Below are 18,671 nucleotides of genomic sequence, written 5' to 3'. Positions count from 1 at the left end.
GAGGTGAAACCTTGCTAAGGAACTATCTGCTCCTGCACAGACAGCTGTCCCCCTGCAAGCTTCTCCTTACAAACCACCAAGAAAACCAGGAATACAACATCCAGTTGGGCATAACAACTTTATTCTTTGTTCTGAAATGAGTCCATGTTGTGGAACTGCTGCAGCTGTTCTTCTGGCTGTCAAGGTCTGGTGTTGTAGTTTGTAGCATGTAGTTATCTTGAATGCCTTGTACTAGACTTACCTAAAATCAGTCTTGTGAAACAAACCTGAGCTCCCCACGGGCCAGAGCTGGTTCATGGAGTTCATCAGCCCAAGTTACTAACACTTGGTGCACTCAGTTGTGCACTGGAGGCAGCTCAGCCCCCTGGAGAGCAGAGAGCTGCTGCAGCTTCACTTCAGGAAAACTTCAGTGCAATAGCAAACCCAGGCAAGACTTCTGGGTGAGATTGTGATGCATTAGTCTTTTATTAATAAAACTTACTGAAGTACAGACAAATGGTGAGCTTTATTAGAGCACTGTCTTTGTGACTAGAGCCCTCTGTAGCTATCATTGTTTTCTTCACACCCTTTTCCAGCATGGCAGAATCCAGCTGAGCTGCTGAATTGGAGTTACAAGCATGACAGTCTTGGAGCACTTCAGGTCAGTGAGGGTGGCTCCTTGTTTGCTTTAATAGGTGACTTATTCCTAGTGCAAGACAAACTCTTCATCCCCAGTGTTTCCAAGCCCTAAACTGAGGGATAAGCTGGGAACTGGTTTTCAACAAACTTGAACCAACACCTTCCTGCCCTGCCTTTTTGCAGCAGTTTATTTGATTTTTGTGTAGCTCTTGCTATCAAAACCATCCCCTCAGCACTATTTGCATAGTGATTGAGTGTTACAGCAAGATGAAACTTGCTTAGAAAGTCAAGCTGGTCCACCTTCACTGGGACTGGTTTACCTTCACAAACTACCTCTTAGAGCATTTAATAGTCTGGAATTTGCTGCAACTTTTAAAGAGCTTTAAAAAGCTCTTTTAAAGGCCTTTGCCAATCATTTGGGTGGATGATTTCACTACTTCAAATGCAATTTCTTTTTAAAGTGGTGGTGTCTTCTTAAATGTGACAAAGGCCAGAGTTGTGGGGGCAGTGAAGTGCTGCTTTGCTTTCCTACACTTTTTACAAAGCTTGGTCTGCAGCATTGTGTGAAATGAGTTAGTTGCTCACTCCACCCCCAAGGATGGCTCAAGCCCAGAGCTGGGGTTTGGTTTTGCCACAAATCTGCTCCCCCTGTGAGGGATCTGAGCTGGCACAGCAGGGCAGAGCTGGAAGAGCTTCTCTTCAGGATCATGACAGGTAAAACCCCCCCAAAATAAAAACACAGCCCCTCTGCCTTCCCTCATTGTTACAAAAGCATGTACATGTTTAATTGGTGTGTGGCTTCATCCCTGGCAGCTGTAGCATCCTCTGAGCTTTTATCAGTGAGAAATGCTGTAATCTGTCCTCCTGCAAGGGAGTGAATGGTGCCTCCTGTAAACTTGCCAATTAACTAACTAATCACTTCGATTCTGGGTGTCTCTTTAGAGGTGCTGGTAGCTAAAAATCAGTTTATAAAGACTTCCTAGCTGCTTAGACATAGGTGGCAGCTGCCTTAAGAAGAACTGACCACAGCTCAGCAAGGATCTGTACCACCACTGGACCCTGATCTGCATCTCTCTCAAAGCTCAGCTACACTAAAACTAATTTTAGCAGCAGATCCCAGCAACTGCTTCCCTGCAGCTTGAGGTTTGTAGTGCCTGAACCCTGTGCAGGTATCCCTTCCTTCCTTTTAGCCCCACCCAGAAAGTGTAATAGCCTGCCCTGCATTTCTGGGAGTCACACATATTGCTGAATTCTGCCAGCTGTGATACACTCAGTATGGATTTTAAGAGTGCTGGGTCTTGTAAGGGCACATCCAGCTCAGGTTATAGTCTGATAGGCACAGACCAGATGGGAGGAAGTCTTATACCAGAATGGAAACAGGAGGCAGATTACAGTAGGATGGTTCTGTTGCTACCCAGGCAACAAAAAGAAAGCTATTTAAAACTACTCATTCCTGATCAGAACAGTTTGAAAGTGGTGAATCACAGACCAGGAGAGTGAGGTTAATATCAAACAACAATTCTCATAGGTGGCTTCAATATCTTGGCACAGTATCTAATGCAAACACTGAGTGAGGAAATACAGTTCTGGCCTTTGCCTTCTCTACTCCAAGAATTTGATAAAGCTTGTGTGTAACTAAACTGTGCAAGTTCCTAGATACTGCAGCCCTTAATTGCAGAGGAAATTCAGGGTTCTCCCTGCTACCTTTAAACTCCTTGGAATGAGTCATGTGCCTGGGAAGGAGCATCAGCAGTGCCCTGCAGCAGGACCTGAGGACTGCACCAACTGTGGGCAGTGATGCTGCAGCAGTTCCTGTGCTCACTGACCTCACTGCCTTAAACCACTGTGCACACAAACATCCATTTCCTGACAGCACAAGAAATGTGCAGAAATACCATTCAGGCTGTGCATCTTACAGTTTGTTCCCAGGTGCAGAAACATTTCCCACAGAAATACAGAAAGCATCCTGTTCCTTGATTTTCTTGCCACTCCATCTCCACGTGTAAAAAAGCATCACAAATAACACGAGATTGTTATTGTTTAGAAGAGATGAGAGTGGAGCTGCCCACCCTTAGTGCAAGGCTGGGCTGCAGTCAGCCCGGGGGCAGCACACACTGCTCGGCCAGGGGAGGGCAGCCCTCGAACTGCTGCAGCTGAGGGTCATCCAGGTCGCCAGAGTGGCTGTGCTGGGAGTGTGGCTGTCCCCAGGGGGGGCCCGTGCTCCTCACACACACACAGCTGCTCCCCTGCTGCCCAGGGCTGAACAGCCTCCGAGGGACTCCGGCCCAGGCTCGCTGCACGCCCCCGCTGGGAATGCAAAATGAAACCAATCACCACCAACCCCTGACACTGCTGCCTCTCAATACAGAATCCTAAGGAATAAACACAGACAATCTGGGAAAACTAGAACCAACACTGACAGAGACTTTGCTCCCAGCAGCCACCATCCCACAGTGATATCCTTTTATTGGCTGTGCTTCAGAAGTCTGTGGCCTGAGCCTGGTTTCATCACTGCTGCTAAAGGATCCACCCTTCTGAGAGTGACCAACTCCTGCATTCATGTTTCCACTGCTGGGAGAGGAATCACAGCCTTCTGCAGCACAGCAAAATGCCTTTCCTGGAGGCACCTAAATGCTCACAGGTGACCACACATCTTCACAGAATCACAGAGGCTTGGGCTGGAAGGGAACTTAAAGATATCCAGTCCATCCCTGCCACAGGTAGGGACACCTTCCAATAGACCAGACTCTTCTGTGCCTTAATATAGAGAACTGGGAACAAAGAAAAAGTACTTTCCCAACTAATTCATCATGTCTCTTTATGCCTAAGTGTCTCTATGGGCCAAATCCTGCCTGTTCCCCAGCACTGCAGCTTTTAAGCCTCTTACACAAGTCCCTGCCACATGGCACCTGATCCCAAGGCTGTCCCCAAGCTCAGAGAGGCAGATCCCTGGGGTACACAGGGCTGCTGACATCAAGCTCAAGCATTTTGCAGTGTGGTCTGTGAAATGATTTCACCTTCAAACAGAATAGTCCCTAAGCAGAGAGAGAGCTACTAACAGGAAAGTAGGAAATGATTATTCAAAACTTAAGCTCATTTTTATGTGGTTTAAGTGAAAATGTTGTGGTATCAGCCTATGAGCCAGGCTGTGAAACTGTCTGAAAAACACAGGTTTCAGCTTGTATTCCTGACAGGTGACAGAACCTGTTTGAATCCCAGTCCTACTGGGATTTCTGTGCTGTTTGACTGAGAACAGGAGGATCAGGTGCACATGTGGTAAATTCTTTGATTCCAGTGTGACAGAAGAGGTTCAGCCTGGAGAAGAGGAGGCTCAGGGGGGACTTTCTTACTCTCTACAACTCCATGACAGGAGCTTGAAGCCTGGTGAAGGCTGGGCTCTGCTCCCAGGGAACAAGGGACAGGGTAAGAGGAAACAGCCTCCAGTTGTGCCAGGGGAAGTTTAGGTTGGATATTGGGGAAAATTTATTTAATGGAAAAGGTGGTCATGTACTGGCACAGCTGCCCAGGGCAGTGGTGGAGTCCCCACCCCTGAAGGGATTTAGAAGCTGTGTGGATGTGGTACTTGGGGGCACAGGTTAGTGCTGGGGGAATGGTTGGACTTGGTGGTCTCAGAGGGCTTTTCCCACCTGAACAACCCAGTGAATTCAGCCAGGGACAGAGTCCCTGCCTGGCAGCAGCACTGCACACACAGCCTGTGCCAGGCCACAGACCTCACCTTCCCATGGAGTGTGGTGGCTGCAGGAGCCAGGACACCTTCCCAGCCCCTCCTGCCAGGAGAGGCAAGAACAAAGCACAGGGCACCCAAGAAAGGCTCTGCTCCAAAGGGGACAAGCTTACCTCTGTCTGGAGCACCAGAACCGGGTGCCTTTAGCAGAGCTCCATTCAGAGTTGCAGGGTGGGAACTGCTGCTTCCTCTGTTCACTTTCTGCTTGGAATTTGAGAGCTTCCTCAATGGCAGCCTCAACCTCCCTCAGGGCTGCTGTTGGTGCCCCATTTTCATCGTAGAATCTGCCCACCAGCTTCCCTGGGAGAGGAGATCAATTAAGACCACAGTGTTTCCAGGCAAGGAAAATGCATATTTCTGGTGGGGTTTTATTTTTAATTTATTATCTAAAGACAAAAATAAAAGGAGATTTCACCATGGCCCAATTTTAGAACTGAACTGAGCTTACATCCCCTTCAACCCTTGGATCACACAGCAATTTACCCACATTAATAAATCCATGCAGGATAAGCTTAGGCACAGACTCATTACAGACCTGAAAACCAAAGCCAGTTTCAGCTGCACAGCCCAGAAACCATTCCCACCCATGCACCTCCTTCCCCAAAACAGTTTCCCTGCACTGCTGCTCCTGCAGTCTCCTGGTGATTTCAGGCTGGCTCTGTGCATTATGCTGGGCAGAGACAATCAAAGCAGGACAACAGCCAGCTGGGAAAACTACTGAACTTTCCAGGGGAGGGAAGCAGACCTTGAAAATCGGTCTGGGCTGCAGCTCCAGCTGGTCACTCACAAGGTTCAGGACCTTGGGCTGTGCATGAGCCCAGCCCCAGTGGCACCTACCCACGGGCTCGTAGTTGTCTCTGTAGAAGCTCAGCCAGCGGTGGATGGAGAGCAGCTGGGCGGGCGAGAGCCCCGACACCGCGTCCACCAGCCCCGCCTCGGTGAAGTCGCCGCTGGCAAACGCCCTGGTGGCATCTCTGCCTGCGGGGAAGGGCGTGGTGAGAGACCCCAGGCACTGAGGGAATCCCCCAGCCCGGGAATGAGCCCCCAGGCATGGAGGGAATCCCCCAGCCCGGGAATGATCCCCCAGGCAGGGAGGGAATCCCCCAGCCCGGGAATGAGCCCCCAGGCATGGAGGGAATCCCCCAGGCAGGGAATGAGCTCCCAGGCATGGAGGGAATCCCCCAGGCAGGGAATGAGCCCCCAGGCATGGAGGGAATCCCCCAGGCAGGGAATGACAGCCCAGGCATGGAGGGAATCCCCCAGGCAGGGAATGACAGCCCAGGCATGGAGTGGGTTCCCCAAAACAGGAGGTGAATCCCCCAGGCATGGAATGAATTCCCCAGGGGTCAATGCCCCAGGTATAAGGGAATCCCCCAGGTATGGCGTAAATCCCCCAGGTATGAGTGAATCCCCCTATGTATGGGGTGAATCCATCAGGCACAGAATGAATGCTCCAGGGGTAAATCCCCAGGTATGAGTGAATCCCCCAGGCATGGGATGAATGCCCCAGGCATGGGGTGAAAATATGAGCGAATGTCGCAGGGATGAATCCCCCAGGCATGGAATGAATCCCTTAGATATGGGGTGAATCCCTCAGGGGTGAATCCCCCAGGCATGGAATGAATCCCCTAGATATGGGGTGAATCCCTCAGGGGTGAATCCCCCAGGCACGGAGCGTGTTCCCCGGACAGCACTGACACCCCCCACGCCCCCTCCCCGGCCCACCGGAGGTACCTGCGAGCCCGCTGTAGGCGCCGCCGGGCCCATAGTGCTTGCGGCCCCTCTCCACATCGAAGACCCGTCCCAGCAGGGCGAGGTAGAGCCCGGGCTCGCCCGGCGCGCCCCGGTAGCGGCGCAGCTCGGCGGCGCGGAGCAGGCGGGCGCGGGGCTCGAACCCGCGGCGCAGGAGGCAGGCGGCGGCCAGGCACAGCAGCCCCGCGGCCGCGCCCCGCCACATCGCGCCGCCACACCGCGGCACCCGCACGACACTTTCCTCGCCGCACGGCAGCGTGGCGGCCAACCACGGCTAGCGCCGCGCGCGTGCCGGCCGGCGCCAGGGCGCGCTTTACGGCAGCGTGGCAGTGGGGCACGGAGACAGTCGTGGCGTGGCTGGGGTTGGAAGGGAGATTAAAGATCATCTTCTTCCACCCCCTGCCCCGGGCAGCGACACCTTCCACTGTCCCACGGTGCTCCAAGCCCCCTCCAACCCGGCCTCCAACACCTCCACGAATGGGGCAGCCGCAGCTCCTCTGCGCACCCTGCCAGGGCCTCACTACCCTCACCGGGGACAAATTTCTTCTTATTGATACTGTTCATAAGGACCTTCACAGAACCACAGAATCTTTAGGGTTCTTAGTGCCCTCTGGAGATCACCCAGTGGAAACCCCTGCCAAGGCAGGGTGACCAAGAGCAGGTGACACAGGAAGGTCCAGGTAGGTTTTTCCACGCCCTTCCTGAGCAAATCAGTCCCAGGGCTCTGCCACACTCACGTCAAGGAGCTTTTCTCAGGTTGAGGTGAAATTTATCGTGTTTTTGTTCATGGCCATTACTGTCACTGGACACTACTGAAGAGTCTGGCACCCTTTGGAGATACTTCTATGATTTAAGGAGATCTCCCTTAGTCTTCTCCACACGAACCAGGCGCAGGTCCCGCAGTCCCTGCTCACGACAGAGCTGTCCCAACCCCCCCCCCCCCCCCCGCTGGATCCTCTCCAGCCGCTCCTTCTCGTTCCCTCGGGGGCAGCGGAGGCTGCCCGGGCGGGCTTTGCGGCAGCGTGGCGCTTTGCGGCAGCGTGGCGCTTTGCGGCAGCGTGGCGCTTTGCGGCAGCGTGGCGCGGGTGCCGCTTTACGGCGGTGTGGCGGCCCCGCGCTGACAGGTGCGGCGGGCGGGAAGTTGCTGACTAAGGCGGGCCGGGCCGGGCGGGGACCGGCGGGAGCGGCGGCACCGGCGGCGGCTGCGAGGGGCTCCCGAGCGGCTCATGGGGACGGCGGCGAGCCACAGCAGCGAGGAGGAGGAGGAGGGTGCCGAAGAAGGCATGGAGGGGGCGGCCGGCGCGCCCCAAGCCGGCGCGGCCGCGCCGGCGCTGCCGCCGGCCGAGGTGCTGCTGGAGCAGGCCCGGCTGCGGGAGGCCACGGCGCGGCTGCGGGAGGCCGCCCTGCCCGAGCCGCTCGTGTCGCGGCACCACAGCGCGCTGGTGCGATGGCTGGAGGAGCGGCTGAGCCGCGGCGACGAGGCCGTGAGCCTGGAGCAGTTCTGCGAGGTGCTGGAGAGCGTGTCCCGGCTGGCGGCCGGGTCCCGCGGCGAGAGCGAGGAGGTGAGAGCGCCGGGAGCGCCGTCCGCAGGGATCGGGGAACAGCTCGGGCCCGGAGCAGCCTTGGAGATCAGCCCGTTGCACTCCCTGCCACGGGCAGGGACAGCTTCCAGTGGGCAGGGTCGCTCAGAGCGCCGTCCAGCCTGGCCTTGGCCATGGCAGGGATGGGGGTTCCTCCGGGATCCGCCTGCCCGGGCCGGGCGCGGTCGGCCCCGAGGGAAGGGAGGGAGGGGAGGGAGGGGAGGGAGCTCCGCGGGGCTGCTGGAGCTCGCTCTCCCCGCTGGCACCGGGTCCCTGGCCATCCACGCGGCCCTGGAGAGCCCGAACACACGTCCTGGTACATGGGGAGAGGCCGGACCAGAAGGTTCTGTACAAGTTTGGAAAAGCAGCAGCTGCTGTTGATATACAGCCTGTCAGATATCCCTTTAAAAAAAAACAAAACCAAAAAAAACCCAACTTAAGTCAGTTATCAATGATCATGCTCAGCAGCCGCTTAAGGATGAAATGGGTATTTAAAGCAATATTTCTGCTGTCGCTACTGCTTCTGCAGCTGAGAGCACAGGTGAGGTAGGAAATCCTGCCTGAGTAATTCTTGATACTTAGTAGCGTGATCTGCAAGTCGAAGTTTGCCACGCTTAATTTTATTGTAGCTTTTTAAAACCAGCTGTGAAATTGTCGAGTATCTCTTTTACTGTGAAGCAGAGCTTTCGGAAAAACTTGGAAGAAAGTTGTGTAACAGAGATTCCCTTCCACAGACAGAAAGGGTTACTCTCAGCTTTTAATGGTAGAAGAGAGTAGCTTGCTTTCTGCTGAGATTCCCAGTTTTCCCCTTCTGTGGGAAAGGATATGGAGAATTTAATGTCTAGAACACTTAAGCTTTAGCTTTACTCTCTAGCAATCCAGAAATGCAGCAGGATACTCTGTTGGGAATTCCACACTCACTTGAGAAAGTGGCTGTGCCTGAATTCCTTAGTGCAAGCAGTTCCTGAGGCTCAGCAGTCACTTCCTGCTGTCTTTGTTTTGCTCCCGAGTAGCAGAATAACTGTGTAAACTGTTAAATCATGCACACACGCCTCAAATCAGTGCTGACAGGTCAACCAGGCTCCTGGAAACTGCAGGGAGATTCACTTTCATCTACAGATAGGTGTGTTTTTACCAGACTGGGTTAAGTAGCTTGGTAAAATGCTGTCTCCAGTTCTTTTACAAGAAGAGCCAGTAACAAACCCATCTTCGTTTGTAACAACAGCAAGGGTGAAATTAGTCCACTGGGGTTCTTCCTGTTGGCACAAACAGCTGAGCTTTGTGGGCTGTAGAAATATTTGGAGGATTGTCTGTATTTCACGTCCTCTGCATGGGGAATCTATTTGTTTTGGTTTCATTTCCTGCTCTAGGGAGTGGGGAAAAAACTAGTCACAGGATTTACCGTGGTGAGGGTACGTGGTCACATTTGATCTGTCCTGCAAAGTCGAGATGTTGAGAGTTCTGTGGAAAAGCTTGATGTCATTTCTGCAGCTGGCACTAACCCACGAGCTGTGGTATTTGAGCTTTCCTTTTACACTGATGAGAAGTTTAGGCGTGGCAGGTCAATAGGTTTCACTTTTTAATGTCTGTAGAGTTCTGCCAGGCACAGCCCAGGCTTGATCTGTCCTTTCAGTTCTCTGTTCTCAGAGCTTTGAGCACAGACTTCAAATGTTTTATGAACAATGTTTAAATGCAAAATCTGTTTTCTAGATAAGCTGAACTTCTGAATCCTTCTTAGCAGTGCTTCAGCAGTTGTCATGTATCCAGCAACATTAATGCTGCAGTTCTGCTGAGAGCAGAGGATGAAGTTCTCCCAAATCACCTTTTGGATAACTTGTTGTGCCATGCAGCTCCTGAGCTGTGAAATGAGGGGCTGATTTTTCCATGTGCTGTATTTCCAAGCGACTCTCTCACTCATCATTTCCTATGAAAGATGCTTCTCACATGATTCATCATGTTCAGGGTTGAACTGTGTGGAGTTGCTGCTTTTATGTAGGAGTAGGGAGAGCTGAATTGTGTAAGGCTGCTGCTGAATTGTATCATGTCCCAGTCCTGCACACAGCTCAAAAATTAAATACAGGTTGACTCTCTCATTTTTTCCCCCCACTTTTTTCTTTCTTTTCCCCATTACACAGGACAGCAGTGGAAATTGTGTTTGTTTTTTATCAAATACAGAGTTTAAATTATACTGGACAGTCAAAAAATAATTTTAGAGTTCTAGATTTGGTGCATATGATCTCTCCTGAGATCGTAAGAAGAGTTTAAAAATAAAAACAAAATACTGCATTAAGATGCAAAGAAAAGCATGTAAGTAGTAATCCCTCCTTACATGAGAGTATAAAAAATTGTTTAAAGTATGTGTCAGCAGATTCAGTCTTGTTGCTTGTGTTTTATTGTGACCAGTAACATCACAAAACTCATTCAATTTGTAGTTTAGTAATTGTGCAGTTTGACTTCAAATATTAGGAAAAATGGTGAGTGTGATGTGATGTGAAACTGTGCATTGAATTGTTTTGGCAACTGAGTTATGTCTATTAGAATTAATTCCCTCTGGCTTGTTGTCCCAAGCAAAGGTGTTGGTTTTTTGTTTTGGGATCTGCTTAGTGCCTGGGCTGGACTGGCCATGGTGCCTGCTGGATGCTCAGCATCAGCTTTGCTGCTCAAAGTGATTTTTTGAAGGTGATCATTATTAGCTTGGGTTAAACTGTGTGTATAATAAGATTTATAAAGCTTCCAAGCTAAAATCCAGCTCTGTGCCTCAGAAGTGCCATGAGAGGTTTACTCAGCTAAAACACTGATTTCCATTCTGTTCTCTTCTGAGGACTTTGCTCTCATTTTGATGGTGTAATTATGTCATGGTTAATTGGCAGGTTATTTTGAGCTAATCATTTCAGGTTACTACTCTCTAGGATAGCACTGTTAATGGTACATCAAGTCTGATAATCAGGCAACAAACCAAGAGATTGAAGCAGGAGCTTCCTCCTGAGCAGCAGTGATCCCTTGACTCAGACACCTGTGAGATCATCTGTTCTTAGAGACCAAATTTACTTGGCTTGGGTGGCTGAACATGGAATACAAAGTTCAGGGCAGTGAGACTCAAGTCTTGCTTGTAAAGAAATACCTTTTGTAAGTGTATTCCCAGTTTATATGAAATAAGTGGCTGCTCCTGAAATACCCCATTTCTCTTTTGGACTAGATTCCATTTTTAGCAATTAAACAGAAGTTTGTTTCAAAATTTAATCTGATTGTCAAAATATAGCCAGATTTTTAATAGTAGTGTGCCACTGGATCATGAGTTCTCTGAAATAGCTAGTTAAAGTAAATTACATTTATGAGCTTAGTTCTGTTTTATAAGCTCAGCTGAATTAAAATACCTTGTCCATTTGTTAGTTCTAAGCTGTGAAGTGCTGTGTGAGTTACTTTTTGTACATGCTCCACACAACTTTTTATATTAAATTTTTTATTAAGGTCAAAGTTAATAAAGCTGCCAGTGATTCTCTTCAATAAAAAAAATCTCAACCCTTTTCTAACTCTCTCCACTGTTTCCACAAATACTCAGACCAACTATATTAAACTGATATTTTGTGTAGGAAGATGGTTTATGGAAGGAAAGATCAAATGAAAAAAATATTACTGTTCTTAGGACAATTACTTAAATAAAGAAAATGTGTAAACCCTGAAGGAATTTGAGTGGATGCAGTGAGAGAGGGATGCAGCAGTGATGAGTAATCAAAGGTGTGGCTTTTGGAACCAAACCACCCTCAAACTGAGGAGCTTTCTAGTGAGCACCTTCCTTAAAGTCCCAGCACCCATGGATGGATCCTGCTGATTCACTGGTGTATATGATGGGCTGTCTCCACCTAAGCATGACTCCAGCTGGCTTTTATAGGAATGCAGTGCAAATACCTTTAAACTTGCTAAACACTGCAGATTTCCAGCCAGGCTGCTTCCAGTTACCATGAATTCAATACTTAGGGAAATGGATTATTTTGATTTTGTTTTAATACTGTTGCAAAGCTTGTTGCTATGGTTTCTATGAAATACCTTAAGGAAATATGCTGAAATATTTTTGTTTTGTTACTCTTCAGGCCTTTGCACAGTTTGATGCTGAAGGAGATGGCACTGTGGACGTGGAGAATATGCTGGAGGCTCTCAAGAATTCTAGTGGTGCAAATCTTCAGGGGGAGCTCAGCCATGTGATCAGGCAACTGCAAGCTTGTTCACTGGTGCCAGGTATGGGAGCAGAGTGTTGGAAGAAAGGCTTTCCCAAGCCTTGCCCCATAGAGAAGGAGTGCTGCTTCAATAAATTGCTTTAATAGCTTTGCTTGTCCTAATCTTATCAAAACCATCCTCCAGAGGTTCTTGGTTCTATAGTGTCAAGCAAGTGGAATTGCTGTAAATGAAACATTTCCCAGAATTACATGCAGTCATACATAATGACTGTTTCCTTCTCTGTGTGACTGGGGAGTGTCTTACCCCTGTTTGGTTTGTCTCACAGACAGAAAAGTGTACCTTGCAGATTTGTGGTGAGTGCCCAGTTAATGCAGTCTTGTACTTGGTAACTGGAAGAATAAATCCTCCATGGAGTCTGTTCCAGGGGATGAGTCACAGATTTTATTATTACATTGTTACTCAGCATTTGAAATACTGATAAAACATAATTCAGGTTTTATGGTTTATAGTTCAGAAAGTGTCAGTTTCCAGAATTTGATTTCTGGGATAAGTGTCAGTTACCAGCTTTCCTTCCAAGTGTTTGATGGTAAGTGGCTAAAGGGGATTTGCCTTAAAGGATCAGACAAGAAACACTAGAACTGGCTACAGAGAACTCAGAGGAGAGAGGGCTTAGAGAGTGCTGTTGTATGCATGTAAATGCACTGGGGTTCAGAGTACCAGTGTTGAGGAGCTGACATTTCTGACCAAGTTGGTGGAAAGCACTGGGCACCTCTTTGGGAATAATCCACAATGCCAAAGAGAACTCAGTGTAGCTCAGGGTGAGTGATGCTAGCACCTGAACTTGCTAATCACTTAGCAACTGCTTCATTTGGATTTTGAAAGTAAGGGTTTGGGACAGCAAAATTGTTTTGAACTCCTTCAGGCATTTCAAGTCACTGGCAAAAATATTTTCCTGCACTTTTCCCTGCTGTAGAGGTTGCAGACTTGAGCTGCACTCTCTCATAATTTTCCATGCTTCTTACACTGTGGTACCAAGGAAATAATGTCTCTTTCTAGGGTTTATTGATATATTTTCTGAATCCAAAGAGCGCCTGGGCCTTCACGCCTCAATGATCCTGAGGTTCCTGCACCGGAACCGCATTTCCAGCACTGCCATCCCTTACCCAGTGCTGGAGTACTTCAACAACATCTGCACCATGCGCTCCTCCGTGCTCAAGGACGCTCTGGACCGGCTGCTCCTCAAGGAGAGAGGTAGGCACTGCCTTCCTTTGACAGGTGGCAGTGTCACCATGCCTTTGGAAAAGAGACTACAGATAAAATGAAAACTTGCCTTACTATGTCACCTCTAACAGCCTCATGGTTTATGAATGCTTTTGTGGATTTTTATTGGTTTCTTGAAGCACATAAATTAATTAATGAGCTACTCAGCAATCTGAGTAACACTCTGGAATGTTCTTATCTTTCTCCTGGCCTGTTTCAGAATCCATGGTTACTCATTTGTGATATTCTGTATTCAGTCAAATATCTCTGCTAGTTGCTGCAAACTTAGTTTCCATGTGAAGGTGGAGGTGACTGTTCAATATTAAAAGATACTTTATCGTTTTGGATTGAATCTTTTACTATATCTCTGGTGGGACTGGCCTGCTTCCTACAGGGAGGGCTCCATCTCTTTAGAGCTTGACTAGATATTTTCAGATTTCTGTACTTCTATTGAAATAGATCAAGTTACATGGGAAAGAGAGTGCTTTGTCCCTTTCCTAAAATACATGAGTTGAAGTTTTCTCCATTGTAATTTACTTTTCCCTTTCATCTGTTTTTACTTGGGCACAAAAATAATAAAGCTCTGGTGAGGCCAGTAATGGAAGGGCTAGATAAAGGCTATTGAACTCCAGGGAATGGAGGTGTTTTCATACTGAGAGTGGTAGATAGAAATTATTGCAATTTCATCTGAAATGAAACTTTGCTGTCTCCCAGTTTCTGTCAGAAACAGTCCTTTGGGGGCTGTGTTTTGTGCCAACAAGTTAATTTGTGTGAGGTAGTTCTTACAAAGGTACAACAATACTCAAAACAGGCCAAAGAAAAACATTCTGAGTGATTTCTTTGCAGAATACCCCAGCGATCTGAATGGTAATCAGGAGTCAGACAAGCTGAAGTCTGTTACAAAGTGCTACACACACATCGAAACCTCCTCCAATTCCGCCGATATCGACAAGATGACCAACGGAGAAACTTCCTCCTTCTGGCAGTCGGACGGGAGCGCTCGGTCCCACTGGATCCGGTGAGTCCTGAGCCCCTGGGCTGTGGGGCTGGATTCATCCTGCCCAGGGCTGCCCCATTACTCCCCTCCTCAGCTGGGCAGGGGAGAGAAAATGTTACAAAAGGTTCTTGGGTCAAGGGCAGGGAGAGCTCTCTCATCAACTGCCATCACAGACAAAACACACTTGATTCAGGGAATTTAGTTCAATTTATTAAATCAGGGTGGGGTTAGGAGAAACAAAACCAAATCTTCCCCCTTTCTTCCCAGGCTTAGAGAAAAAGGGAAGAGAAGTTCTCTTCTCCCCTCCAGAGGCACAGGGGGATGGGGAATGTGGGCTGCAGGCAGTTCACATGCTGGCTCTGTCTTCCTCCCACACTCCTTCCTCCCCTGACTCCTTCCTCTTCAGGGGCAGGACTCACACCCTTCCCCTGCACCAGGGTGGGGCCCCTTCTATGGCAGACAGTCCCTCTCAAAGTGCTCCAGTGTGAGTCCTTCCCATGGAGTGCAGTAACAGAATCACAGAATATTGAGTTGGAAGGGACCCCCAAGGATTGTCAAGTCCAGATCTTAAATGAATGGCCCCTATGGGGGTCAGTCCTTCAGGAAGAGGCTGCTCCAGCATGGGTCCCCCCATGGGATCACAAATCCTGCTAGCAAACCTCCTCCAGTGCACTGCTCTCCCCATGGGGACACAGGTCCAGCCTCCAGCAACTTCTCACACCCTGTAGCCCCCCACTGCTAAAACCTTGTCACACAAACCCAATACAGGTGTAATTGAAAACAGCTGGAATTAATGAATAACAGATAAAAGCACAAGTCGTGAATCTCTGCATAAAATTTAAAAGCCTGACTGCCAAATAAAAGGTCACCTGTATCTGCTGTGGTTACACAAACTCGTTGCATAGTGAAGCTTTCCAAGCTGCAATACAGATTCAGTGGTTGGTGTTTGAATAGAAACACTTTGCCACTGTCCAGGAAGTTCCATGAAACTGAAATGTTCAATGAAACACAAATATTTAGTTGGTTTTTTCAGTGGTAGAACTAAGAATGTGTGCTTCAAAGAAAAAAAAAAAATCTCATTTTGGTCATTATTGACATTGCATTTTTATTCCTGAGGAAGGAATTCTCAGTTGAAAATATAAATAGAAAATTTTACAGTCTCTCAGAGACAGCTGTTTTCTAAATGAAAATTTTTTAACTTGTTCACCATGGTATGGTGTTAAGAGCATCTGTGAAGCATTAGATAAATTTCAGAGGATTTGTTTGCATTTGTAGAGGAGGAAAATCATATAATACCTATTATATATGCATATATATAATATTATAATATATAATACTAAAATCTTGACTTACCTTCTCTTTGCAAGAACTATTTTCTCTTCTTTGCTTTGCAGTTTAAAGATGAAACCAGATGTGGTTTTGAGACACCTGTCCATTGCAGTGGCAGCTAGTGACCAGAGTTACATGCCACAGCAGGTGACAGTGGCAGTGGGAAGGAATGCCAGCAGTCTCCAGGAGGTCCGAGATGTTCACATTCCAAGCAATATCACTGGCTACGTAACACTGTTGGAAAACGCTAACATTAGTCAGATGTGTGAGTCTACAAAGATACCATTGGGATATTGCTTTGCTGCTTTTTGGAAGGTGAAACCTTGGGTAGATCATGGAGAGATGTGTTGAAGTGTCAGTAATCAAAGGTGACACTTTGGGCATTGTTCTTGGGTCAGAGAAATTGTTTTAATTCTGGTTTAATTTCTAGCCTGTAAGAGAGTCTTCTGAGCCTTTCTCTTTAATGTGGGCTAAGGGTTGAAGAAAAAATTACTAAAGATGCAATTTTAGCCTTTCAGTGTGAAGACATGGGGCAGTTTTAAAATATCCTTGCTTGCAGAGTGAAGGCATATGTTGGCTGATAGTATCTAGCTAAAAAATCTGTGTGTTTTTGGTACTGAAACTCTGAAGTTAGTTCAATGTAATGCAGATTTTATTTTTGATTCTAGTAGCTCTGTGGGTGCTATATTGAAATCAATCAAGAAAAGCTGCTCCTTCCTTAGATGGTTTCTACAGCTTCAGGAATTTTGTCCCTTCAGTTCCAAAAAATCCTTTGAGAGTAGCTTTCACTGCCACAGAAGTGGGCAGCAAGGATGTTGCTCCTCAAAAGTAACCAGGACAATGCCATCTGTGCAAAATGATCAAAGACTTGTGTGAAAATTGTCATGTAACTTTAAACTTTGCCTTTAGGCTTTTCCCTATTATATCCACAACCACTTGCTTCCAAGACACTTCCTATGTATGTAGGTAGGAAGTGAAATAATCTACAATCTGTTTTCCACTTTGAGGATATTTTATTACAATTTCTCCTAGTTTCTAGCCATAGCATCTGTAATGGATCCACAGGCTATTTGTGCAAAGGCTGAATTCCCCAGATCAGAGGGTGCCCAGTGTGTCTGGCTGTCCATATCAGGCACTGCTGTCCCATATCTGCCGTTACTTTTCCAAGAGGCCCTTCTCTAACTGAATATTTGCAATATCTGGATTCTTGTAGCTCTAATCCAGCAGAAGAAATGGGAAGAAAATGCTGTGTTGTGTTTTGGCAGATGTACAGATAAACATCAAGCGTTGCCTTAGTGATGGATGTGACACCAGGATCCACGGGCTGCGGGCCGTGGGCTACCAGCGCGTGAAGAAGGTGGCGGTGTCCGTGTGCGACGCCTCGGCCATCTGGTACTGGTCCCTGCTGACCTCTCTGGTGACAGCTTCCATGGAAACAAACCCAGCATTTGTTCACACCATTCTACAGAACACTCAGTAAGTACCAAACTTGCATGGGCTGGGATTTTATCTGCCTCTTAATTTTTTTAAGAAATTCTTCTGGCTTTAGTAAGCAATCTGTCATATGTAACTGGTTCCCACTCCCTATGTTAAGGTGTTTAAACATCTTTTTCTGTCTCATTGTTCAGAGTTTTGATGTTTTTCTTCTATCCATTTGCAGATACTAGAACAAGTGTAATTCTCCTGGCTGTTTCATCTAATCTAGTTGTTAAACCATGACTGAATGGACACTGAGAAATAGATTTTTCACAGATCCATTTACTTGTAATGACTTTGAGCAGCCTAAAATTAATTCAGTTTTCTTGTCCAGAATTAATAATCAATAAAATGAACATCTCCCCCTTAGGACTGAAGCTTAATTTTGCTTAATTTTCAGCAGATTTCTTCTTATGTAATACCTTGTCATGCATTTTATGTGGATGTAGTTGAGTATATGCACCATCTCCATGCAAATGTTTGCTTGTGGTGATTGGCCATTTTCTGTGTAATGTTTCCTTGTTTGATTGCCAAACACTTCTGCTCGATGACTTGAAGGATTGGAATCCTAATAAAGCCTCTCCACACCCACATGAGCTTTTACAGAGCTCAGTTAGCACGATGTCACTGAAAAGCAGAGCTGTCATTAGGTTAATGAGTCCTCTAGGCTAAAGTCCACTAAGCCTATCTTTTAATTTATCATCTGTGAAATCTCTTTAAAGTTTAGATAACTTAATGCATGCTCATGCCTTAGACAGGCCCATAGTTTCAGGCTTTGCTGAAACTGAGGGCCTTCAGTTTTGGTGAAGTTCAGATAGTTTTTAAAAATGTAACATGAACACTGAGCTAATAAAGCATTAAAAATTATAATGGAGAAATCCTGACTAAAGTCATGCTTTCAGGAATTAGATTCAGTGTTTGGAATTATAAAGCAGAAACATCAAACTTCAGAATTGGATGGAACAACTGTAATACTGAATGAGAAAACTTTAGTGTTGGATGAAATAATTTTGGTGAAGCTGCTTAAGAATTCCTAATTTCAGGGGTTATCACATAATCTTTGGAATTTCAGAAAAATTCTGATTTAAACTAACAAGTATCTTTCTTAATTTGTCTAATTCTCCTGAGAAAATTTAAAATCCGTTTTCCCTTTATGCACATCTCTTGCTCAATTCTAGACCAATTTAAAATATAGCAGTGCTTGGACACTAACCTGTTTCTAATGCTGTCACAGATTTAATTTAAAACTCCTTGAGATGTTTGTCTCATTAAATCTGAGATTAAGACTAGATTCAAGATTACCCAGCAGTTATTGAACTTTCTCTTTAGAATGCAATACTGTTATTCCCTTTTGAAGAGATTCTCTGTGTAAATAGATTTTTTGCACTCAGAAGCAATTTTCAGAGACCTGCCCACACAAAACATGAAGATTTAAGCATCTAATTCACATTTAGGAGGCTTTTTTTTCCAATTCTGTCTGGTTTCCTGACATTATGTTTCACTTTTTCCTAGGAAAGCACTGCAGCACATGCCACCTCTCTCCCTAACACCAGGCTCCACAGATTTTTCAAGCTTCTTATCACCAAATGTTTTGGAAGAAGTAGATAGCTTCCTTATCAGAATAACAAGGTGAGCTTGTGTGGTTGATGCAGTGGGAAGTGGTTTAGAAGAATCTGTAAATCAAATTTTTACATCTTTACTTACATGCTCTTTTTTAAGTGTCTTGAAAAATAGAAATACA

General features: G+C 46.8%; 2 protein-coding genes across 3 annotated transcripts in view; one reads left to right on the top strand and one right to left on the bottom strand.

The window, feature by feature from the left end:
• Positions 1-104: 104 nt before the first annotated feature.
• CYB5D2 (cytochrome b5 domain containing 2) lies at positions 105-7,091 on the bottom strand. Of its 2 annotated transcripts, XM_079325161.1 has the most exons (4): positions 6,098-7,076; positions 5,201-5,341; positions 4,477-4,663; positions 105-2,925 (listed from the first exon to the last, which is right to left on the bottom strand). In XM_079325161.1, exons 1-4 carry the CDS (start codon positions 6,318-6,320, stop codon positions 2,712-2,714), a joined length of 765 nt encoding a protein of 254 aa, XP_079181287.1. In that variant the 5' UTR covers positions 6,321-7,076; the 3' UTR covers positions 105-2,711. The 2 variants fall into 2 exon arrangements, with proteins under 2 accessions (XP_079181287.1, XP_079181288.1); XM_079325162.1 differs by lacking the exon at positions 5,201-5,341 and having other exon boundaries at positions 2,666-2,925; positions 6,098-7,091.
• Positions 7,092-7,215: 124 nt separating this feature from the next.
• The window catches only part of ZZEF1 (zinc finger ZZ-type and EF-hand domain containing 1), a 57,106-nt gene continuing 45,650 nt past the window's right edge, over positions 7,216-18,671 (top strand). The window contains 7 exon segments of the mRNA XM_079325255.1: positions 7,216-7,677; positions 11,784-11,928; positions 12,925-13,119; positions 13,975-14,146; positions 15,520-15,719; positions 16,720-16,930; positions 18,443-18,559. Of these exon segments, the coding sequence (XP_079181381.1) occupies positions 7,342-7,677; positions 11,784-11,928; positions 12,925-13,119; positions 13,975-14,146; positions 15,520-15,719; positions 16,720-16,930; positions 18,443-18,559 (1,376 nt within the window). The 5' untranslated portion in view covers positions 7,216-7,341.

This window comes from Erithacus rubecula (assembly GCF_903797595.1).
Source record: "Erithacus rubecula genome assembly, chromosome: 22".
NCBI lineage: Eukaryota > Metazoa > Chordata > Aves > Passeriformes > Muscicapidae > Erithacus > Erithacus rubecula.
Note: the sequence above shows the minus strand (reverse complement) of the source record. Positions and strands in the feature narration are given on the sequence as shown.